The 25,252-nt window shown below is 44.8% G+C and overlaps 2 protein-coding genes across 3 annotated transcripts in view; both read left to right on the forward strand.

Annotated features, from left to right (window-relative positions):
* RADX (RPA1 related single stranded DNA binding protein, X-linked) overlaps positions 1-8,051 on the forward strand; it is a 29,044-nt gene extending 20,993 nt beyond the window's left edge. The window contains exons 13-15 of the mRNA XM_069811111.1: positions 2,194-2,487; positions 3,809-3,991; positions 4,893-8,051. Coding sequence (XP_069667212.1) covers positions 2,194-2,487; positions 3,809-3,991; positions 4,893-5,038 — 623 coding nt within the window. The 3' untranslated portion in view covers positions 5,039-8,051. The remainder of the gene's footprint in view (positions 1-2,193; positions 2,488-3,808; positions 3,992-4,892) is intronic.
* A 1,161-nt stretch (positions 8,052-9,212) lies between these two features.
* RNF128 (ring finger protein 128) overlaps positions 9,213-25,252 on the forward strand; it is a 43,197-nt gene continuing 27,157 nt past the window's right edge. Inside the window, exon 1 of one of the 2 annotated variants that reach the window (XM_069811113.1) lies at positions 9,213-9,618. In XM_069811113.1, the coding sequence (XP_069667214.1) occupies positions 9,213-9,618 (406 nt within the window). Of the gene's footprint in view, positions 9,619-23,397; positions 23,919-25,252 lie in introns of those variants that run through there. The other variant, XM_069811112.1, reaches the window with a different exon arrangement.

Below are 25,252 nucleotides of genomic sequence, written 5' to 3' on the forward strand. Positions count from 1 at the left end.
TATGTTGTGTTCCTTCAGATTTTGAAGATACTTTCTTTTTTTTTTGCAGTATTCTGACACTGTATATCAATTACTTATGTATCATATACCTATTTTTCCATTTACTGATGTGCAGGTCATAGGTAAATGGAAAAGTGTTACTGTAAGCTTCATAGTGTTGTTAATGTGGTCCCAGGTAGAGCAATTTCTGTTTTTTAAATATCAGCAAGGGAAAATGCCCTTAGCTGCCTTTAGAAGCTATTTATGGTAACATGAAATTTCTCCACCCCTCTCTTTATAAGTCTGTGTTAGCAGTACTGACACTTCAATCTCTTAGCAGCTCCATATCATAACAGTCTGCATCAAAGTAACACTTTTTGATTATTTATTGGGTAGATGTAAAAAAAGAGGTGATAGAGATAGCCAAAACAAGATAAATTATAAACATGTATTTTTTAGATGTTGAAATATCTGGGGTGGGGGGGAGCAGTACTTGGATAAGGTTCACTCCCCGGAATTCCGTTTACTCCAGATACTGTTTTTTTCCTTACAAATGAGGAGTAAAAGATTGCACTCTGTGCTGTAAGATAATGTAAAATGTAACTCTAAAGCAGAAATGCAGTGACTCACATTTACTAACAAAAGTGTTTGCAAAAAAGAAACTTTATAGTAATAGTGTAGGCTGATGACCAAATTAACTTCTAATTTTTTACAAGAAAAAAACATCTGCTGTATACTGTAATTATACAGTAGATTTAAAAAAAAAATCCTTCTGCTAACTGAACTCAAAATATGGTTCATCTTAATTGCTTTTTGTGGGAAATCATGTGTTTAAGTGTTCACCATAGCCAGTTTTATATTTTTGATTGGTTTAAAGAAGAAAGTAGTCTTTGCTGCCAAGAGGCTTTCTATAGCTAGAGGAGTTCAAATATTTGCTTTATTTTTCTTCTAAAGTGTGGTCAGATTGTTAAAAATTTCAGCATCTTATTGTTTCAATAACCAGTGGTGGCTGTTTCTACTGTGCTGTCCTAATTACAGATCTGTTTATGCTAAGTTAATAATGAGTGTACAAGTAGGACACGCAAATTACAGCACCAATGATATATTGAGGGAGAAAAGCAAACTCTTGACTGAAGTTTTAGAAAGAGAAAGGGTTTTTTTTAATCCCACTACTTATATTCTGAAACTTTTTTGTACTCAATACTATACATCAGGCAAATAAAGTCTTCATGCTTGTAGAGAATACTGTAATTCTCCAAGTAAATTGGTGAGAAAAAATGTTTCTTTGTGTAGCAGCTTTCATGTGCCCCTTTGCCTTATATGATGGATTCCAGTTCTGTGAGAAAAATACTGCAGGCTGCTTTATGCAATCCAGAGCTCACTTTCAATTTCAGTATCAGTGTCAATTTTCTTTAAATTCACTGTCCTTTGTTGTCTAATTCAATGCAGCAAGACTCTTATTTCCCTTGTTGAATGTTCTTGCCTATGTTGTACCAAGTTTGTGTGTGTACATTCTGGTTTTCTTCATTTTTTAACATCCTGATACTGCATCATAGCAATTATGACACTAAAAAGAAGTAAAATAAAAAAAATGTATGTTCATAGAGAAGTGTACCCAGTTCGGAAGGCTACTTGATGAGTGGTTGTTTCACAGGAGATGGAGGAGATACATGGCTGTACTGGGAATATTTTGAAATGAGCTTTCTGGTAAGGTGGGCTTTAATACTTGCCTCCAAAATTGGAAGTGATGGTTATATAAGCTTTTACCACTAACAATCCTCAAGTTACATGTAATAGGAAAGAAGAATGGAGCTATCATTGACTGTATAGCAAAAAGTTTAAATGTAGCATAGTTCTAAATGTAAGCATATAGTTATTGTGCAAGGGATGGAAAAGTTTGCCTTCACTTGTACCCATTTTAAACTTGTTTTCATGGTTTCTGGCTGTTTGTTAAAGAAGTTTCTACACTCCAAAAACAAGCCAGGATGATGCTCTTCATGTGGTGAAATAAGTCTTTTGACTACAAGTCTAGCCTCTAAGGTTACCAGTTTCTCACGTTCCAACCCTAGTTTAATTCATTGTGTTGTATGTTTTGAACATTCTGCCATGTCTTCATAATTGAAATGTTCTAATGAAAATACTTCTCATCTAGCAGAGAACTGATACAATTCTATGAGCATATATGCAACTAAAGGTTTTCTGTGTTTATAATAGACCAAGAAGGAATGAGTGATGTACCTGAAACTGAAGAGACTGGAAGAACTTATGATTCATGGCAGAGTGACCTGTGGGCACAAGTAAAAGACAAGTTAATGAAATATTTGCATCACAGCGCAATTTTCCCGGAAAGCATCCCACGTAAATTTGATTATGTGCACAAAGACTTACTTATGCAACAGTACAACCTTCATGCAGCAGTGCACCAGCCAAAAGAAACCAGAACAGATAAAAATATCGATGAGTTTAAAAGTGCTAGTGGCCTTGGGTATTATGAAGTGACGGTTCTGGGTAAGTACTTGGTAGCTTGGCTTCTAAAAAAGGTTAAGCAAGAACAGTGTAAGATCTTAGCTCTTTGCTGTGTTAACTTCAGAATGACTTGAAGGTTCGTCAGAAACTGAATGGATTTTTCTAAATTAATCAGTTGATTCTGAGTATTTGTTGAAGTTTAAAAAAATTATTGACACTTTAGATTTTTGTTAGAGTCATGATTTAGGATAATTTTTTACCAGAAAGCTGTAGTTCTCATTAAAAAATACCTTTAAATTAAATGAGTGAATATCTTGGGTTTAGTATCACTTTTCATATAATTGCGATTTTGTGTATAGGTTTATGTGTATTATTTGAAGAATGTGTGTAGTCCTTAAGCTATTGATTATTACAATTAGAGGTAGGTCCTGTTCACTAATTAACCAGTCTGACATAATCAGGTAAATTATTCAGTTGCACTTGATTGTCAGCTGACTTTCCTGCTGGAGGGGTATTAATCAGAAACAGGTTAGTGTTCTTAAAGGGAAAAGGACAAGTATAAATGCTTCTTTTGAGCTTTATTCTCATTGAGTTGTTTTTTGAGTACTGTTGCTCCTAAAGTGCTTTTCTTCCATGTAGAAAATTAAGGGCTGTATTTTAGCCATACTCATGAACTGCTCTCTGCCGCTTCTGGTTAGCACAAAGCATCAGTTGATTGATCTTTATTTGTTAAAATACAAATGTACAAGTTGATGTGTGTCTGTTTGTTAGCATTACTGTGGGATATTAATCTGTTTGATTTTGTTTTCCCATTAAAAGGAGAAGGAAATTGCCTAGCTTAATGATGCTTATGTTAAGTTCCCATAATTTAAAAGTTTCCATTATTTGCTAAGGGAGATTTGCATAGAAGGTGTTTGAATATTTAGTCATTAGAATCCTGGCACTTACAATATAATATTCAATACAAAAGTAGCACAAGTACTGCACCGTATACTGTGTAGATGCACTGGTTGTAAAATGAATTTCTGTGCCCATGTAGCAGCAACAGAGTTAAAAAGGAGTGTGAAATGGCTTCCAATGTTGGTTTAATATTTTCTGAGCTAACAGCATTGTTAGCCTTAAATCACAGTATGTTATAACATTGTATCAAATTGAATGTGCTTATGTATAAATATATATACAAATATATATTGAAATGTATTTTTGATGTCAGTTATTAAGTAGTGGACAAAGAACAAGTAAATAAAAATCAGTGTTCAGCCTGCAACACTTTGGTTTTTAAAAAAAAAGAAATGGTGCATGAAGTTGCTAATGGGCTGAAGGAAAAGTTTTCTGCTAACTTAAATATTTTTTTTTTCTACAGGTATAAACCATGACGTAGCAATAGATGTTGCATTTCTTCCACTGTTTTGTCCTGAAGTTCCCCACTTATTTCAACTAGAAGACATTCAAAATGATAGATTATTGTCTTGTATGAGTTGCATCTCTGCATGTCAGCAGAAGGCCACTAGCAATGGAAGGCTTTGTGACATGTTTCCGCTTTCGAGTGAGACTGGCTTTCACTGATGTTACTCATTTATCGTTTCTTGTTCTATCTTTCAGTGCAAGAGTTAATCCTCTATAGAACTCTCTGTTGTAGGTCAGACATTGTTCACCTCTTCAGTGAAAGATGTATCAATTCTATGTGACCACCTTTAGTAAACAGATGTAATACTGAACTTTCAGGGCAGTTTTTACTGGAGCTGTTCTCATACTCTGAAGATAGTATTTTAATATCCAAACCACAAACTCCTAAGTGACCTAGATAGTATTTGTGGTTATTTGTTGATCCAAAACTATACTGTCGTAGAAGTCAGTATGTGTGGCTGAGCATGTGAATATGCTTTGAAATAGAGCAGAATAACTGTCAATCAGCCAATCCATTTCACTGATGTCACTTTGAACAGCTGCTTTAATGCAACCTGTAGTGCCTATAAGCTGAAGTATTTGCCTGCTATTGAATTATTTCCCTTCAGATTATGCTTCTAATTACTAGCACCTCACAACAAATATGGTGACCACTATTAACGTGTATCATACTGCAAAGTGCTATATAACCATTGTGTTTTGCTGCATGTTTATATAGACAGACCTGATTTTACTTAAGTACATCTTTACTTTTCCCTGAATAATACTATGAAATGTGAGAATCACTAATGGTTAAGTAATGCATATTTCAGCTTTTCCATATGTAAGTTCTGATGCTGTCGTTTCTAGTGATTGAATTTACTAATAAAATTCTACCAAAAAGAAAAACAAAAATCCCAGTAGGCCAGCATTTAATAGTTAGAGTGAGGTTTTTCACTGAAAGAAGGTTGAACATAAACATGTTACTGCATGGAAAACAATGTCAATTCAGTATACCTTTTTACTCTATGTATATTAAAAAACCTTTTCTTAACTTCTAGATGAAATTGTAGAAGCAGCGATGGATCTAGATGGCAAACATGTTGTCTGCGTCTTGGACATCTGTCACTTGGGTGATGATAAGGTGGAAGTCTTTCTGAGCAAAATCTACAAGACAATGGAACCTGGTGTGCTGGATCCAGTGTAATTTAATAACTTATTTTTCAAATTTTTATTGTTCGAAAGGAGGGAAATAAAATTGCTGTAACTTGAATACACCCTCTACACATTGCACTTTTCTAGAACTGGTAAACACAAACATAAAATTATGATTCTTAGAGCAATTGTAATGGTCATCCATGTAACTGAGAAGGACAATTTTTGCCTTTATTTTTCGGCAGTCTTGAAACAGATTACACAATGTCTTGGTTACCTATGTTCAAGAAGGATGAATAGACAATACGGTGAGCTTATCTTTTGATAGGATACCAAGGAGTATGATTGTCATCTCTCTGCCTGTGCATATACATACACAGGAAATGTATACATCAGGGTGAGAACTGAGAAGAGAGGCAGGCTTTCCCAATATTAAAGGCAGTGTTTGCAAAAGCATTAACTGGCTGTGATATAAATTTAGGCTGGAAATTAGAATAATTTTAAGGATTAGAGCTATTATGTCCCATAGTGATCTTTTATTGGGAGGTACTAGGGGCAGCCTAACTTCAGCCTAACAGGCTTGAAGCTTACTGTGTTTGTGAAAGGGATTAAATATCACGGTGCCTTTAGTATCCGGGACTGGTCTCAGTGGCCCAAGAAGCCACTTTCAGTTCTTTTTACCTGAGGAAGGTCAAATGCTGTGTTTTTATATGTCTGCTTTTGTATATACAGCGCCAGGTAGTGAGTGCAGCACCCAAAAGTTTTTAACATATTTTATTTATTAATAAAAAAAATAATGAAATCTTTTAAAAAAGAAACTTTATTAGTGGAACTTGCTTCTAGCTTGTCAAGAGAAAAACTGTCTTTAAGGAGTGCTTAGCATGGCAGGATACACAGTTTCTCACACCATTAGGTTTTTTCCTACTGATCACCACAATCCTTTTTCTTGTTAGTAATAGCTGTATTCTGAGTACATGAAGGAGCTCAGCAGCTGTGAGAAGCTGCTACTTCTGCAAGAGCAAGAAACTATAAAATTCTGTCAACTTTTTGCCTATGTACTAAGTAGCAGCTGGCTCCTGCTGAGTTCAGAACCAAGTCCCACTTTTTCCTCCCATGACAAACAGCCTCAAATAATTTATACAACCAGATCCTTAGGAAATTATTCTCAAGCAGGAGCTGAAACACATTGCTGTTTGACAACTTGTCCATGTGAAATGCTGGTCTCAGTTCAATTCTTTGAGAAGTAATGATTGCATTATGGAAGCTTGCCAATTAAATTGTACCATTATTAACGAAAGCCCACAGAGTTAATTTATAGGAACAAATTTATTCTTTTGTGGAAAACTTCTAGGCACATTTTAGCAGCCTGTTGGTAATTCAGGAGTATCTCTTTCAACTAGTAGCTCGCTCATCTGCCCTGGGGACAGTGGACTTTGTCTTCAAGTACTTAAATTCTGTACCTCAACTTCAGTTAATGGTAACAGAAGAAGAAACGTAATTGTCTTTATTATAGTACAAGTTCATAGGCAACTTCAGATGAAAAGTAAAAGCCTTAACATTCTAAAGAAATTGATGAAATTATTCTGTCTCTCTAGTGTGGTTTACAGTTTTAAAATGTATTAATGAGAAAAGTTTAACTTAAATTGTACAGGGACTAAAAGCTAATTAAATGTGACTATGTATTGTATGTTTATATTTTGTATGGTTCATATAGTGTTAGTTCTAGAGCAATGTTTGTCAACCCATGCCTTTCAGGGTACATTGTAACCTTGCCACTGAAGGCAAAATGAAAACATACCAACCCGAGAAGAGCACGGTGTTGGTTGCAATATGTTATTTGTGTAATTTTGTTGCTTATGGGTATGTGAAGATTAGAGGTCATTGCTCTAGACTGAGAGAGATTAGCACCAGCACTTCGTGTACCAAACTGAGCCATGCTGACTGTGTCAGCCAGTATTTTTTATTTAGATATACTTCAGGTCGAAGTCTAATTTTAATGAAACCGTTATTTCTAGACATAATTTTTAAAGTAATTATCTTTGTATGAAAGGACTGGTGTGGCTAACGCTGACAGAGCCACTCTATTCGGTTGTTCTAGCCACTCCATCCATCCCTTGCAACAGAAATGCAGCAAAGGCTGTTTGCCACATTGCACTGCTTACTATGCTTTAAACATGTAGCATTAATCATTTCATCCTCCATGTTAGGAATTCCTAACTCTAAAAGAAATATCAGAATGGTGTGGAATATGTGTAATATGATCTTGAGACTTTAAGGTATATAATTTTATTTTACAGAAGTGTTGTTTGAAATTTTTCATGGCAAAAGCAGGAAGGAGAGATATTTACTCCTGCAGAATGAAGTGCCAATGTTAGAAGTACAGGCTCTCTGTGTGTAGCTAGAGAATATTCAATGCCTGTAGTAGATCTGGAGTTTCAGTACTCGGGGTCATTCTGTAGAGGCACTTACCCCACCCCTGTAAGTTAACACTGAACTTAATATGCCAACTTCAGTTTCTGAAGTGTTGCAGTGTTAATATATGGTTCCACCACTCCTCCACTTCCTCCCTGCCAAACCAGCACTGTAGCACTGGGCAAAGGTCCTCTCTGCAAAGAAACTACCTGCTGGTTTGTTTTACTTGGTGTTTATTGACGGAAGTATAAAACCAAACTATTTTTGATCCCGAGTCTGTCAAAACATGTTAATTTTGCTGTGTTAAACCAAGATAGAGAATCTTTATTCCTGCAAAATGTCATAGGAATCATCTTTCTTGCTGCTGTGTATTGCTACTGCTGAGGGTAAAATACTATCAGAGCACATTCCCTAACTGTAGAATTCATACCCAACTCTAAAATCTTAACATTTGCATGTTTTTTATGTTTCCAGCATTAATTTCAAAGAAAACCGGGGAAGGTATACTGTATGTAGCTAATGGTACTTTTGAGTATATAAAACTTGCTAAATCATAGATCTTAGAGTTAAGATCAGTTTTGAATTAATGTGATGTAGAATTAGTGCAACACTGAAACCTGGAGAATATAAATAAATGAATTAATATATGTAAACGTCTTGCATTATTTCTTTCCATTTTCTTTTTGCTTACGAAAGTTGTTTCAGTTTTCCAAGAATCTTCTCCACATTGATGTTTACTCTTTTAAAGAATCTTTACAGGAGAACTAGGTTGATCTTCTGGCAAAATACACGCCACCAGTTGCAGCTTCTCTTGGCCTTCAACACTGTGTGCAGCATGACTTTTGCAGAAAACCAGGAAAAAGGTCTTGATAACTTTACAATTTGTCCTTTGTTTTCATTATGGACTACAGAGTTCTGACATTAGTAAGGTTTTCATTTTTGTGTTCTAATATAAGAAAACAAGAGTTGATGCTAGTAATTGTTATGGAGTACAACACTGACTGAATTCAGAGAAAGAATCTATAGAGCCTACGTCCAGAAATGGAGAGTTGTGTGATAATCATTCAAACATCTCGATGTAAATCTTGAAAGTGAGCTAGAACGTGAAAATGGGCTGAAAGAGGTAGTTTGCTTCTGTGATCAGTTTAGCTGATTCTACGTCTCTTGCATTGGTATAAATCAATATTAAAATCAGTTCATTATAAACACCAGAACAAGCTGGACCTGACAGAGTAGATGACTGGAAGAATCTGAAAGGAGAAATGCGGGGAATGACTTGGTTATCTTAGTCTGTAAGATGAGTAATTTTTTTTAATATTTCCTTCCCTCCACTTGTGCCCTTTTTAACAGGGTCATTTGCATCACAGATTGTGCTGTGAAGTGAGAACCCTGAGCTTACATCACTGAATGAAAGCTGACCTGGTCCTCTGAAGTGACGTTCAGGTTGAAATAGGAGCAGGGGGCTTGAGCAATCTCTTAGGAAGCCTCATCAAAGCTAGAATTTGTGCAGTAATGGGAGAGAAGCAGGGGGAGAACGATGCTTCGTGAAAAAGGAGCAGAAAGTTGGGGCCAAAGGTTACTTGCAGGTCCTTCAGCCTGCACCTCTACTTCACAATAGGCAGGTGTGTCACCTGTGTCCGTCCCAGCCCCCACTCCCGATAAGCTCACTGACACCTCCAGGACTCGCCTGGCTGGTGTCAGGTTCCTGCTGGACCTGAAATTTCAGACTCCTCAGCAGGCTGTGGGCTAACAAGGACCACTACCAGCTGAAAATACCTATAGACGTCTACGTTTTGTGCTTATGTGAATAAGCAATGAAGCAAGCAGATAAGTTCAGGTTTTTCTGCCTCCCGGCGGTTGTTAGTATTTTATTCAAGCCTACAGAGGCATTTTCTGTGAGGGCCTCTGTAAGTGTATTCTATTTCAACAGCACTAGCAACAGGTCTGTGTCGGAGCAGTGCGAATGTGGCCTGTATGGATTAAATTCTCCTCTGCTGAGTGCTCAGGGGCTTGTGGGCATTCCTCAGTCTGCTAATCTTCAAGCCTGCGACGCAAACACCCAGTTCACCGTCACAAAACCACCGTGGATAGCACTGATTGAAAGAGGGAATTGCAGTTTTGCTGAAAAAATTAAGGTGGCAGCCAGAAGGGGTGCAACAGCAGCTGTGATCTACAATGCGCCGGACAAAGGCAAAGGCATCGTCCTGATGTCGCATCTCGGTGAGTACCACAGCGTGAAGTGCTGAAACCTGATCATTTCTCTGAAGTTTGGTCCAGGGCAGGCTATAAGGAAGCAGTTGTGTTTGTGGATGACTGTTGCTTTAATCGAGAAATTCAGTGGAAAAGAAAATGCATTATGCGATTTGAGTTTTGACTTCAGTGCTTAGTAAGAAATACTCCGCTGTTAGGTTCTGAGCTTGGTACAGTGCAGCCAAACTGGTGGGTCTCTGAAGTAAGTACCGTTTTTTACTTGCACAGCACGCAAATTATTTTAGACAGTGATGTAGAGAAACCCGTAGTGTCTGCTTTGAAGGCACTAGTTTATTTTTTGAGGTTAGAGGACACAAATGAGCCTACAAGCATCTGCACCATAGATATATGCTTTGCAGATTACAAGCCAGATCTTGCTTCCCCCCTCTGCCCCCACCAAATCGTTCTAATCCTTTCTGAATAGTGGCTGATCTCAGCCTCTTCTGGGATTCCCTAATTCCTTAATGAAAGGTTAGACAAAATGATTGTAATCACCCATTCTGGCCCTAATAGCTATGGATGTGTCATTAGGGAAGAATTGAGAAGCTAACTGTGATACTGTGTTGCTTGGCTTTTATTTCTGTGTGTGTTCCTCTAGGTCAACCTGTCTAGTATTTAAGTACAAAGCGTATGTATACGTAGCTAATTCCATGAAATATACTTTGGTGGAGCTGCACTAGGAATCCTTCGGCGTAAGTCTTGCTTGTTTGATTTTGTGAGCAAGCTGAGCAATTTTTAACCTGGAGATGAGCCAGCATTTTAGTGATCACATCCCCATGCTGGTTGGAGTTGCCGCTTTTAGGAAGTTTCTCACTGCGGAGCCCACACCTGGGCAGTTCATAGGAGTCAGCCGACACCAGCTGTTGAGCAGGCTGGCTCGGAGTCTCAGTTGTGCACCTGTAGGAGCGTCACAGGTGCTTTAGAAACCTAACCATCGCGTGAGGCTCAGCTCCAAAAAAAAAGAAAAGACATCCCAAACAAAATGTTGCACGACCCAAGAAAAAATGTGCTGTACAGCGCTGAAAGTGCAGCCACTTGTTGTACTACACAGCCAGCTTTGACTGTCCTGGTATCATGATTGAGCTAGTGTTTGCAAACAGAGCTTAAGTGTTTTACTGGAAATGTGTAGCCAATAAACCAAAGCTTTTGTTCTACCTCTGGAGAAAGTGATTTAGACTTCAGTGGCTGGCATGTCAAGATTCAGATTAACTTGCTTTTTTTATTTGGTTTTGGAGCGTGCCAGCTCATACTAGCACTGGGTGAATAAAGAAAGAATTGTACTGGCTTTATGTAGCTGCAAAATCGGTGCCAGCTGTGTTTCTTGCAAGCAGTGGTGGCCCCAGCTGGCCCACAGCGGGAGCAGGGCGGCCCATTCCCTCGGAGGTCAGCGGAGGAGAACGGGATGGAACCTGGTTTAGACATGCTGGGTAACTGGGATGTCACAAACCCAACAGTTAGACCAGACTCCAGAAATAAGATAATTATTTAGGATGAGCTCTGAAAGCAGACCCTAGATTTTCAGATTTTTTTTTTTCTAAAACTAACAAGATTTCTTAAATCTTGAAAGCAACAGATATATCACCCAAGAGTGTATTTCATGAGACATGAACTTCCATCTTTCTTAATTTAATTCATTTAATTTTCTCAAAGTGTGATTTGTGACTATTTCCTATAGTCGTCCTATAGGACTAAAGTGGATGTTACGATCTGTTTGGTGGCAAAGAGGGTTTATAAATCAGTGCAGTTGTCACATGTGTTAAACACGGTGTAACACATGTTAAATGTCCAGGGACATGACCTTTTTGTCTAATCAGCATAGGAGAAGCATCTTCTCTCTGTATTTGTTTCCCTCAGTGCAAAGTGTGGAGCCGTACGTTCTTTAGGTAAAACAGAAAAAGCCCGGGAGAGGGGTTGTCATTGCGGCACAGCGCTTAGAGCAAAAGAGCGCTTGGAGATGATTTAGTTTATTACAGTAGGGTTGTTCACAGGGCTGGGGAAGGAATCTCCTATTTGGCTGGAATCTGCCAATGGTGGCATCGCCCAGAGAGGTCTGAGGACACTTGGGGATTAATCCTCTCTGCCATCTGGGCAGGGGACTTTCGGAGATGAGACGCCCGGTTGGCAGAGCAGCGAGAGAAAAATCTGCCCTGCTGCTGCTGGCGATCTGCGAGCTCCTGATTAAAGAAGGAGCAGCAGCCCCTGGGGTTATCGGCCGGCTCTCGGCTGGGGCCAGTCCTGACATCTTGAGGCATCCGTCTGCACTGCCCTGCTACTGCGCAGGGCTACAGGAATCCCATCCCCTTGGTTATTTATTAGGCCCTGGGACCTTGGCCACAGTTTCATAGAATCACAGAATACCAGGTTGGAAGGAACCTCAAGGATCACCTGGTCCAACCTTTCTCGGCAGCAGCACGGTCTAGACAAGATGGCCCAGCACCCTGTCCAGCTGAATCTTAAAAGTGCCCGATGTTGGGGAAAACCGCCGTTGTTTCCCGCAGTCCTCCTCCCTTCCTGCTGACTTTAACATAAAATTATTCATTTCTAGATAGCTTCCTAGACAACCTTATTTTCTGTTACAACAGTATAATATCATGTATGTATTTCACATGGTAAAATACCCGCCCAGTCTTACAGCAATGAAATAGTTTGTTCTGGGCAAAGTCCAGGTGTGCAGGAAAAGTTGGTAATTTAAAGTTGCTGGGAAGGAAGAAAAAACTCCCCTCTTGGTGACTCCTCCCTCATCCTGGAGAGCAGTTCCTTTTACCTGTCCTCAGTTTTACCTGTTACTGGGTATTCATTTGTTGTTACACACACACACACACATACAATAAAACTGATATAATAGCTTTTACTATGGAAAATTTTAGAGGTCAAGATATTAGAAACAACTTTCCCATTCCTCTCCGATTACACAAACCACTGGTGGGAAAATGCTCTACTTTAATCTGAAAGATTTTTGCAGGTGTTCGTGTCTTATTTGCACGAAGTCAGATTGATCCAATGGTACAGAGACTAAGCTTTTGCTAGAAGAAAAATGTAATTTTTTAGTAGTTCTAGCACTTGCTTGATTTTCTCTGGAAAGGAAATGGAATATGCATCTGTAACAACATTTTTCCAGCACCCCTCCTTGAAACTTAAATGGAAATTCCAGGAATTATCAAGTTTTTGAAACCTAGCCAAATTTAAACAAGCTATTTTGGGGCTCCTTTTTCAGTAACAAATACCAGACCACAGACGGTAGCAGAAGAATTGTGCTCTGCAAAGTCACACAGCAGCTGGCTTGGGCCCATGCTTTGTGAGCAGTGCTGGCACGGGTCGGTAGAGGGCTGTATCCTCTTGTCACTGTGATTTTTTTCCTTTTTTCCTGTTTGTTTACAAGAGAAAATAGGAGACTGGCAGTAGCGTAAAAACGAAGAATAATAAAATTAAAGCACCGTTATGGCTGCCATTTGGATCCTAGTCTGATACAGCAGCTAAGCTAAAATATCAAGTGTGCTCTGAAAAGTTTTCTCCAAGAGATTTACTAAGACCCAGTGAAAGGGAACTATTAAAGCCTCCAAGACTCATGAAGAACAGTACCCTAGCACAACTGTCATACAACAGGAGCAAGCAGGTATCTGTTTGTCTGTACAACAGAAATAATTGGCAATCCTGACTGATTGAAAAAAATTGTTGTGGATCTGTGTTTCCTTCTAACTTGTTTCCAAGATACTCTGTAGCCACAAAGTCTAACTTTTATTATCTCAGCAGTATTTTGAGATAGGGTTTTATTAGCTGTTGGTGCAATACCTATTACAAACTTGTGGGCTAAACGCCTGACAGTGGAGTTCGGTTTTATCTTTTGGTTTGAAAGCTGGTATAAAATCTTGCTCAGGTTGCCCATCTTAACTCTCTACAATATCATTGCTTATTTCATCTTCAGAGTCATTTCTGTTTTACAGCACATTTTCAGTCATTTCCTCAGTTTACCACAGAAAAAGCCGGGCTCTCTGCCCCAGCTTTGAACAGCCTGTGGGACCTGCACATGAAAATGAATGAACTGCCCAGAACGTCCATGCAAAGCAGATGCCGTGAGGTTCCCTTTTCATTTTTTCCTTGCAAACTAAGTGGCTCTGCTAACAGCAGTCCAGATGCCTCTGTGAAGTCAGCGGTCTCGTAGTGTGGACTAAATTCCTCCGTTTATCGTCCGAGAAAATTGTCTAAGTGGCTTCACGTCTTCGATGGAGTGAGGGGTGCAGTGGCAGGAGGGGTGAAGCACAGAGCCCTTCACCAGCGGGAGCCGTCCCAGCAAGGAGAGGCTGGGAGAGCTGCGGCGGCTCCGTCTGGAGGAGGCTCGAGGGGTTCTCGGCTAGGTGTGCAAATTCCTGATGGAGCCAGGGAGGGTAAATACGACGGAGCCAGGCTCCTCTCAGTGGTGCCCAGTGAAAGAAACAGAGGCAACGGGCGCAGACAAGAAATTACATAAGAAAAAACTTCTTCACTGTGAGGGTGGTTGAAGAGTGTGGCCGGCTGCCCAGAGAGGTTGTGCAGTCTCCATCCTTGGAGACTCTACTCAAAAACCAGACACGGCCCTGGGCGGCTGGAGACATCTGCCCTGCTCAGACCCGGGTTGGACTGTCCCATCTCCAGAGCAAACAGCCTTTTCCTTCCAGAAAGGCTCCCGAGCAGCCATAAAAATCCCTGCGGGCTGTGCTCATCACCGCAGAGCGCAGGCTGCCAGGGAGCTGCGTTCAGGTCTGGGATTTTCCAGAGCCCCCAGAATATGGAGCCAGCAAAGCCCAGGACCTCACCACGCTGGCATTTAGTATGGTTTCTTTAGCTTCTAAGGTAGTCAATGTGATAAGCACTGGGTTTATTTCAGGTGACTACATACTGTCACCCACCTGTTCATCCATAAACTTGGTGGGGAACATACACAGGGAGCCCAGAGTCTGCTTCTGTGGAAAAAACAGAAGAAGTTTTGTCCTGGGACCACAGCGTGGCTCTCTCATGAGCTTCCTTGTTTAGCAAAGCTCAGGAGAGGCTTTGCAAAACCGTAACTGCTAGAACCAGAAAAGGAAGCCAACCTGCTGGCTAACCATTTCCCCTAAAAAGAGAAAGGCGGCATCCTCTGTTTAACCTGCTGGGAACAAAGAACAAAAGAAATATTTGCATCTAAGTGAGTAACGCAATCTGGTTTCTAATTACAAGCATGTAATATGTTACGGAACATGCACAGCTTTCCTCAATCACTTGTCAGTGTCACCTCTCTTATCGGTCAGGCCATTGCAGTTGAGGTTGTGTTAGTTGCTACAACCCCAAAAGAGAAAAAAAAAAAAAAAGTAATGCTGGAAGCCTGATGGTCACCTGCAGGTATGAGTGAAATGAGTCCTTGGGGGATTGCAGAGTGTGCTGGGGAGGGTCAGCTCCTGGTGCCTCCACACCGGCACCGCTCTGAAACACCTTGGAAGGACGGATGAAAGCCAACGAAGCAAATCACAAACTGCCTGAGTGTAACCGCCCGAGCGAGGAACTGAGCATAAATAGCTAAGAGGAAAATCCTCGAGACCAATTGAATTTAAATTCTGATCTCCTTGAAGGCTTCTGTGGTTCGGGGCTTTGCTCAGGCTCGGGCCAAGACTCAGAGCTTGGAACCCAGCTGGATTTAAGCGTTTCATGCACTGTGTCTCGCCGTGGTTTGGGACGGTCCCTCCTGGTGAAGCACACAGGGTGTGGTGGAGAACTTTTCCTCCAGGAGCTCAGTGCACTCACCCACACCGGTGAAGCGATGGGTTTGGCTCTTTTTATCACCTGAGAGGTTTCAAACCCATTTTCTTGCTTCCTTGAAGATCCCCGAGCTGCAGGCTGTGCTGGCATGCAATATACCTTTTGCACTCACGGCACTGCAGGAAAGCAGAGCCGGTTGCTGGCCCTACCCAGACCCATGCACATGGAGAAGCAGAACAGCAGGTGCTTGAAGCAAATAAATCGCTTTGTGAGCAAAACAACTTTGTCCTAACACCTTTCCCCTGTATCCCTGCACTCCCTCTGACTCCGCGTGAGTAACGTTTTCCTCTTTTCCCCCTTCCCGTCCCTCTGATTTCACCTCTGTTCCCACCACAACCTTGAGAGTCCTTTTGGTTCCTTGTTCCTCAAATTAACAAACCCCGCTGCCTCGCAGGCGGGCCTCTCCCTGGGCAAAGGCAGTCAGGGAGTTGCTGAACCTCAGGATTCTGCCTCTCCTGAGGGTCCTCTAACCAGCTGCTGATGTTAAAAGACCTGTGGGAAACTTCTCCTCGAATTTTCCAAGCTTTCAGCCGAGGCTGGCTGAAATTGGTCATCAGTGTAGGCAAGCAGGAAAGTTATCTGCAGGGAGGAGATGGGGAAGGAGGAGGGATGAGGGCAGAAAGGAAAACTAGATGATTGCATACCTTGTTTCCTTCGAAAGCCAAACCAAAAATGAGCCAACTTCAGATTTTGGAGGTGATCTAAGCAGCAACTGATCAGAGGTTTTCGGAGGACATTTTGGACCCCAATTTCACTCTTTTGGGATCAGCCTTTTGTTTCCTTTAAAATTCTTAGTGCAACTTACTGTCCTGTCTACTTACTTCCTAGTCCAGCTGGCTTTCTAACTAAGGATTTATACAGGATTTTTCCAGAAAAAAAAATAATCTTAAACCTCAAAATCAGTGGAAGTGTTTCCTTGGATTTCGGTGGACTTTAGACTGTGCTATTTGCACATGGAAATGTTGGGCCAGCAAGTGTACGATAAGCTATGCCACCTTTTTATAGGTGCATTTATTACTATCTCACTCAGAAATTATTCCTAAATATTGTAAAGTAGTTATTTTGGAAGTTATTCGGAATATTTTTTTAATATGGGCCATCAATTTGCTTGTAGTAGTCACCGTTTCCAGTTAAAATCTACCGCTGCTTTCCGTGCACTTTTCCAGATGGGTTGGTAAATCCATTAAAGGATCACGTGCATCAAAGTGCATTACCATGTGCATCCCCCCAGAAGAGTGAAAATGTTAATTAAAAAAGCCTGAAATATACAAATTGTATTTGTACACAAACTGAAGAGATCTATCAATATCATTATTTGCTATGAATAGGGTCCGTTCCATGCTTGGAGAAGAGCTTGCAGGCAGTGGGCTGCCCTCTCCCCAAGCTGTGGCCGTGAGCACCTTTGCATGGGTTGAGCAAAGATGCAAAAGGCGCAGAGGAAAAACCATCTGCGGTTTACAATTTTTTCCATCTCAAGGAGGGAGACGTTGAAGGAAGCATACACTGGAAGGCATCGCTGAGCCCAAACCGCCGAGCGAGGTCTCCGTCCTCTCGGGCGGCGAGGAGCGCTGCCTCTAGCTCCTGACTTTGCAGTTCAGACCTCTTACGCTTTGAAGCCATGTGCCAAAACTAAAGCTCAGAAAACATCTCCTGTAACCTCCCTCAAGCCACCAGCCGGGTCCAAGAACCCAAACCGTAACTCTCACACGCCTTCCCCGAGAGGATTTTTCTCCTTCCTGGATGTTCCATTTGCATGTTTTGCCCTGACGATTGTTTCCTCCCCTCGGGGCTCTGTCCCCGCTGGGGTGGCAGATGCCCCTCGTGGGTTGCCAGCAGCCCGTGGGGTGGAAGGAAGGAAGGACGGAGCGAGCCGGGCAAGTCCTTGGCTTGGGGAGGCTGTTGGCAAAGCTCCCGCTGACATTACTGGGCTCGCCGAAGTTTGTCACAACTCACGTCCTAATTATGCTGACGTCCTAATTAGGCTGTAAAAGCTGAGCTTTTACAGTTCTCTGATCTTAAAAGCCCCTATTCAGAGCGTTCCTGCCTTCGGCTCGCGGTTCTGTAAACAAGGATTTCAGGACCAGCTGGAGTCACTGCTAAGCTTTCCCTGTTGGACGTAGTGAGGGCTTGTCACAGAGACCTGACCAGATTTGATGGAGATAAAGTCAGAATTGAAACTAGGCACACTTGTACCTTGGATGACAAAGCTTCGCAGGGCTGGGCTACTGATTTCTGTGAGTAGATGCGACCTGTGGCCCCATAGTTTGTGCATACGCACAAACCAACCCAGAAAGGGCAAACTTTTTGACTTGGACTTGTTTCTTCCTCAGAGGGCCAAACGTCAATATGTTCTGCTCTTGAGGATGTGTTCAAACTTCCAGTCACCTGATGCTCCTCAGTTGGTCAAATGCATTACATGCATTCTATGGAAAATCTCGGTCCCCAGGCTGGATGGAGATTTGCCCAAAGCACTGCAGGGGAAGGAAACCACTGATTCAGTCCCCTGCTTGGAAACTCCACTGTCACTGAATAAAGACCACCACTGAATCAACAGGCCTCAGTAGCATCATGCTTCAGCTCAATGTGAAACCAGAACAGACCAAAAGGACGTGTTGTCTGGCAAGTTCTGGCCTTTCTTGTATGTTGGGGGGTTTTTTTGTTCTTGTTTTAATTTTTCAGAGGAACTGTAGATGCTTTTTTTTTGCTCAAGGCTCCTTGTAGTCACCTGTAGGGAATGCTTTTGCCTTCACTTTAATTCGCTTGCATCTCCTAGATATTGCTTATTTCTATTTAGCAGCAAACTTCCTTTGAAACAAAAGATGGAAAACATGATTTCATGAAATGCAAGTGTCTTTGGCAGGAGGAAGAGTGCATGCAAACTTTGGTCAGCGCATGAGCATCCATCCCTTTTGTAGCGCCTGCCTCTGCTGGCAGCGTTTTACCCATATTCTCTGGGGTAGCAGAGGACACATGTAGTGCTGTCACAACAATTGGTCCCTCTGTGCCAGAAATACGGAGAAACAATGTTTGCTTCCCTGGCACCGGGGACTCTTGCGCACATCTGGCTAGCTGAGGGAAAGTGTTCTGTGCCAGCACACAGGGCGATCTGACGCACTTTATTTTTTTCCACATCCAGTGAACAGAGTCGTGTGGGCTGGAGTTTCCGAATTGTGTTAGAGCCAGACAAGCTCCCAAATTCATAGTGAAACTTAGCTGAAACTGGCAACCTCTGTGTGTCTTCTGCATCTCGTCACAAGGGTCACCTCAGATTCTCCTGGAAGCTCCCAAGCCCCGCAGGCAGGATCGGGGGAAGTTTCCAGCCTCTTCGTCTCCTCCGGCCCGAGCCTGTCCTCTTTGTAAAGCAGCAAAGAACCACAAGCTCCATTCTCATACCTTAATTTTTTTTTTTTTTTCAGCTAGTTTAAAAACTTGGGATGCTTTAGCCCACAGCATTGCCTATGCTGGAGCAAGTCACCTGGCCAAGCCCCTTCCGTTGCTGGTCACGGACATGAGCTGGTTTTGAATAAGGAAATGCAACATCTGTTGTCTTTAGCTTGTGATTCAGGGTAACGTTTGTTCATGGATTTTTTTTTTTGTCCCATGACATTCAGTTCTGGGTTTCATTTTAGGGCGCTCCTTTTGATTGTTTTTTCCATTTTCATAAGTGCTTCTCCTTTCCACTTCGTTGGTCAGTGGAGAAGGCCCAGGGACATGGTCCAGACCCATACACAGCACTTAGAGGGTTCAGTGCCGGCCCCTGTAATGCTTTGCCCTGAGTCATCTGGCTTGACATTAAAAAGCAATATTTACACATACACATATACATTTTTTTAATCTTGAAAAAAGATGTTTAAATATTTACTCAAATAAGATAAAGCTCCAGATAATGATAGGGTCCATCCCTGTAGAAGGCAGTGACAGCATTTCCAGGATTTCACTTTGTTCATCTGAAAGTCATGCCCTACTTTCTGAACGTCTCAGAGCCTCCACTAGTAACCATGGGGAAAAAATGAAAAGCAAAATTATACAGCATAAGTTTTTAAATAATAAAAATCTTCTAAGGTTTTAAAAAAATCAGATCTATGCCAGAAATTCCATCATGCTGTACCTATTTTACATGTAATTCTGCTTCTGCTTTTGTGGGAGCCAATTAATGCTGCTTACCCTATCATTCTCACACCTGTAGTCCTCATGGGCTACAGTGCTTTTAATTTCAGAAACTTTTAGAAAGCTCTCACAAACAAATGTAGCAGAAGTAAGTTGCACTACTTGTTAATACGTCGTACTACATGTCACAGCCCCTACAATGTCTGGCCTCTTTCTCCAAAACAAAATGTGCTTTCTCCAAACTATGAAATCTCAGCTTTTTGTGTAAAGGCAGGAAAAAAAAACAACCCACCAACCCCCACCCCCCCAAACAGCAAAAAAAACCTTATTAGCCCTCCTCTTGCCTGGTCCCTGCAGGCTTCCTGCTAGCCGTGACTATTTTTAATTGCTACTCAATACCCATTTTTTCTGTTGTGAATTACAGGTAACTGAGCTGAAAGCCATCAGACAAACCACATTTTTGAAACACGAGTAAAGGATACACTTCAGTAAGGCTGCAGATCTGTTTATTAATTATCATTCTGGAAAAAGATGTAATGAATGAGAGCCCAGACAGTTCTCAGTGCGAGATAGGCAGCTTAAAATGGGTGTAATTGGCATGCTGGTTTTAAAACGTATTATTTTAACTCTGCTGGGGTGTCCCTCTGCACTCTGACACTGTCCCAGCCACCTCACCCGGCTCCTCTCCGTTGTGCTGGCCCGGAGTTGCTGCTAACCATGCCGGGATGCACAGGGACCGTTGGCCTCTTCCAAGTGGCTTCCCTGCCAAGCCGAGCAAGGCTGGTGTCTTCCAGTGTTTGCTCGGAAGGACTGACCACCATCAGCACAAGAGTCCTCTTTTTTGCCCCACTACAAACAATCGGCTTCCTTTGCTTTGCTAGGCTGAGAAATTCCCCAGCCACGGTCAACAAGGTTTGTGTTTGTGCCCCCTGTTCGCTTACTTGGTTGTTTTCAAGCGAGTGGAAACATTGCCTGAGCAAGGGGTCAGAAGCTCGTTACCAGAATAATGCCATGGCAGCAGAATGTCCGCAATCACAGCTAGAGCAATTCTGTTCCTTGTTATCGCTCTCTGCGCTGCCCGGTGAGAAGTTCAAATTTAGGCTCCGTGTTCATTTTGGTGAGATTACCAAACGCGCCGTGGACATTTTGCCACCGGGCAGTAGCCTGGACACCCTGCGCATTTCCCACCAGTTGCCGAAGAGCGGTGAAGTTTTAGTTACCACCACCCGATGCCCGGCAGGTCTGCTCCCCGCAGCCTGCCCCCGAAACGCCTTCGCACCCACCCACAGCTGCGACATCTGCGCCCATGCTGGCGCTTTATTAGCATCACGTTACAAACTATAACGTATGGAAGGGTAAGAGACCGTGGCTAAGCCTTCTACTCAAACCCCCCTGAACTATAGGAAGTTTTGCATCCCGCGGAGGTTCCGATGTTTGTCTTTGGTCCAATTTTGTCTCGGTGAAAACTCCAGAGCCAAACATCCCTAAAGCTTTGGAGGCATTTGAAGCTGAGCGGTTTGGCTGCTGTCAGTTGCATAGAGCTTGGTTATATTTTCAGAGTGTTAAGTTGTTCCCAGCACCTATGTGGAACAGGTTTCAAAACACCACCATGTCTCTGCTTGCTTACAGATATGCTTCTTATTATAGCTAAAGGCGTCACTGTCGAAATAAGTTGTCTACTTAGGTGTGGAATGAGAAAATGAGGGATTTGTTTAGGGTAGGACAAAAGAGTTCGCTTAGTAAGCTTTGCGTGTTTAGCAATATTGATCTTTAGCAACTTGCTTCATCTGCTCTTCATTACCTGCTCTGCACGCTGCTATTTCAGCAGCAAAACCAACCGCTGATCTCCCTGTGCTACTGAGCTACAAAAACCTGTAGCCGCCGTGCTGGCAGGGGTGGACGCCAGTGGAGCGCCTTGGTTTCGAAGCCCCTGTCCCCAAGGAGTCATTCAAACCCGAGTCGGGTTTGACTGCGTAACGCTCGTTGTCCTGCATTTAGCACGGGTGCAAGTGAAGGAAAACGTGCGCCATAGCTCGACGCCGAGCTATCGGGTTATCGGCCGCATGGACTCCGAATCAGCCAGATGCCTGCATTAAAAACTAAGCGGTGGTGCCGACTCATATCAGAAAGGCTTTAACTCTGTGTTTACCCTAATTTTGCCGGCGATTGCATAGGCAGAAGCTGATTTTGTGCCATGTAATCACTGCACAGGAATAATCCTTTCTAAACGACGGGCTCCCACCCAGAGACCCAGCCTGTGCGCAGTGACACGTGGCCGTTTGGGGATGTGTTCGAGTGGGTCCCGGTGCTGGGGGCAATTCCTGCAGAGCAGCTGGAAGGAGCAAGGCCTCTCCATCGTGTCACGCGTGATCCTGCAAACACTCTGACCGCACTGCCTGATGCGGGACAACCTAGCAAAAATATGTGTGCGCTGGAGCGGGGGACTTTTGAATGTGAACCGGCTGCCCAGAAAGGAACTGCAGAGCCCTGAAGAAACGTGGTGGTTCATTGCGAGTTACATAGATCGAGTAATAATCAAATGTGCAGACACGAGTAGTACATAAATGGAAAAAGGCGTTTTTGGTTGAGGTGGCCGGTTTATAGCGTATGTCTAACGACACGGAGAACAGCGGCCGGTGAGTTAACGCAGCCGTCCTCGTACTCTACAAACCCCTTACTCTACAAACCCGTTTCAGGCGGGACCTGCTACTGCGTGTGAGTGGCAGCGAATATTAACTCGGCGGTGCCAAGCGGGATGGGTCGCGGCTGGGCGGCTGGCGCTGCTGGGGGGGGTCGGTCCCTTCGGGGGTTCGGTCCCTTTATGGGGTTCGGTCCCTTCGGGGGGTCGGTCCCTTTATGGGAGTCGGTCCCTTCGGGGGGTCGGTCCCTTCGGGGGGTCTGTCCCTTCGGGGGTTCGGTCCCTTTATGGGGGTCGGTCCCTTCGGGGGGTCGGTCCCTTCAGGGGGGTCGGTCCCTTCGGGGGGTCAGTCCCTTTATGGGGGTCGGTCCCTTCGGGGGGTCGGTCCCTTCGGGGGGTCTGTCCCTTCGGGGGGTCGGTCCCTTTATGGGGGTCGGTCCCTTCGGGGGGTCGGTCCCTTCAGGGGGGTCGGTCCCTTCGGGGGGTCAGTCCCTTTATGGGGGTCGGTCCCTTCGGGGGGTCGGTCCCTTCGGGGGGTCTGTCCCTTCGGGGGGTCGGTCCCTTTATGGGGGTCGGTCCCTTCGGGGGGTCGGTCCCTTCAGGGGGGTCGGTCCCTTCGGGGGGTCAGTCCCTTTATGGGGGTCGGTCCCTTCAGGGGGTCGGTCCCTTCGGGGGGTCTGTCCCTTCGGGGGGTCGGTCCCTTTATGGGGGTCGGTCCCTTTGGGGGGTCGGTCCCTTCGGGGGGTCGGTCACTTCGGGGGGTTCAGTCCCTTTGGGGGGTCAGTCCCTTTATGAGGGTCGGTCCCTTCGGGGGGTCGGTCCCTTCTGGGGGTCGGTCCCTTTATGGGGGTCGGTCCCTTCGGGGGGTCTGTCCCTTCGGGGGGTCGGTCCCTTTATGGGGGTCGGTCCCTTTGGGGGGTCTGTCCCTTCGGGGGGTTGGTCCCTTCGGGGGGTCGGTCCCTTCATGGGGTTCGGTCCCTTTGGGGGGGTCAGCCCCTTTATGGGGGTCGGTCCCTTCGGGGGGTCTGTCCCTTCGGGGGGTCGGTCCCTTTATGGGGGTCGGTCCCTTTATGGGGGTCCCCACGGTCCCGCCGTCGGGACTCCCGTGGCTGCAGCGCTCGCCCCCCCCCCCCCCCCCGCGGGACCCCCGGGACTCCCGGCGGGGTTCCCGCGGGATGGGCGGGGCTTGCGGGGGCGGGGCCGGTCCCGCCCCGCCCCCGTGGGCGGGACCGCGGTGATTTTAGGCGGCGGCGGCGGCGGGGCCGTGCCGTGCCGTTCCGTGCCGGGATGTCGTCGGGGGCTTCGCTGCTGGCGCTGGCCGCGCTGCTCTGCCTCGCCCCCCCGCCGCCGGGTCCCCGTGGAGGGGTGGCGGCGGGGGCGGCGGTGTGGACCGCTTGGCTGAACGTGTCGTGGGAGGACGGCGGGGACCGCAACCGGAGCGGCTGGGAGGCGAGCGAAAGCGGCCTGTACGGGCAGGACTCGCCGCTGCAGGCGGCCGCGGGGGTGCTGGTGCTGCCCGACGGCCGCGACTCCTTCAACGCCTGCAGCGCCCGCACCAACTTCAGCGGGATCCCCCCGCCCGGGGTCGGTACCGGAGCCGGTACCGGTAGCTCCCCGGGTTGGCTCGCCCTTATCCAGCGCGGCGGCGGCTGCTCTTTCGCCGACAAGATCCGTCTGGCCGCCGAGCGCGGAGCGGCCGCCGCCGTTATCTACAACTACCGCGGCACCGGCAACGAGGTGCTGCCCATGTCCCACCACGGTGAGCCGCTACCGGGACCGGCAAGCCGCTGGGGAGCGGGGGGGGGGCTTAGAAAGAGAAGGGTCCTGCGGTGGGAGCTGCTCCTTCCCTCCCCTCTGCAGGGTGCGAGGGTACGGCTTGGGTTAAGCCCCCGCTGATTCAGCCCTCGGTAAACACACCCAGCTTTGGTGCTCGGGAAGAGACTGGAATTTCTTTTTTTTGGCTCTCCTGCACAAGAAGAGTTTCTGCCCGGACTAGCCGGTGCTGTTCAAGGAGCTGCTGTTGTTGAATTTTCTCTGATTAATGAGTAACGATGTCTGATGGCTGAGGCTGCTGTTGTGGGCGAGCAGGCTGCCTGAGACTTCTGGCCTGGGTAGGCTGGGCACCGGCGCTGGCGGTGCCTGGGGTGAAGGTGGGAATAGTGTCTCCGGTTTGGCTTTCTAGCGTGACCAGGTAGGTGCCCAGCGGTTTTAAAACCTGTAAAGCCTGTGGAGTAGATTTGGGCAGTGAAATAGGCTGGGTTTCCACACTCAGACACTGCTTTTCCCCACGTCCTGCACACTAACCAGCTCAGAAACAGGCAGAGCACGAGACTCTTCCAGAGGTAACTTTTCACCAAGCGAAATGCCACTTCCAATGCAAGCGGCTAACGACCTTTAAAGGTTATTTCCATTTTGCAGAGGCTGATGACAGAGCTTCTCTTCTCTCGCCCATAGAAAGCCTCCTACTTGCCAGCAGCGTTTTTGTTTTCTGAACTGCCCATCTTTCAAATGAAGGATGAGATTTGGCTGTATTTCAGGCTAGTGTTTCCTGAGAAACAGCCCTGGGCTGAAAGCTGTGGAACTGCCTTCTGGGAACAGCAGGAGCAGGTGGGACAGACGGACCTGGCTTCGGTGGCTCTGTCCAGCCCTCGGCTGTTGGATTGATGCGTGCACACCTCACGGCGTGTTGGTATTCTGCTAAGTGCCACTGCTTTGGGGAACCACATCTTCCGGAGAGAAATACAGCAGTGAAAATGAATAGTGAGTCTTAGAGCTTTGACTGGTTTGAAAAATAATTGTATCCTTGCAGTACCCCTCTTAGAAGGGGTGGAGGGGATTTTTTGGTCTGTTAGTGGTAGAGATAAGTGTTCTGGTGAGACAAGGAAACGGTAGCTAGCTCTGGAGGATCATTGTGTGCAATTTTAATGAGCTGTATGACTGTCTGTATTCCGCTTTAAGAATTTAAAGCGTACAATCTGGATGGGCTTTGGCCTTTCTGAGGCAGAGCTTTCTTATGTAATCAAATCATCTGCTCACAAATGCTATCGAGGTCTGGCTATCGCTAGGTGAGTTTCTCCTGCTGAGCTGACAGGA

The sequence above is a fragment of the Haliaeetus albicilla genome, chromosome 23 (assembly GCF_947461875.1).
Source record: "Haliaeetus albicilla chromosome 23, bHalAlb1.1, whole genome shotgun sequence".
NCBI classification, from domain to species: Eukaryota; Metazoa; Chordata; class Aves; order Accipitriformes; family Accipitridae; genus Haliaeetus; species Haliaeetus albicilla.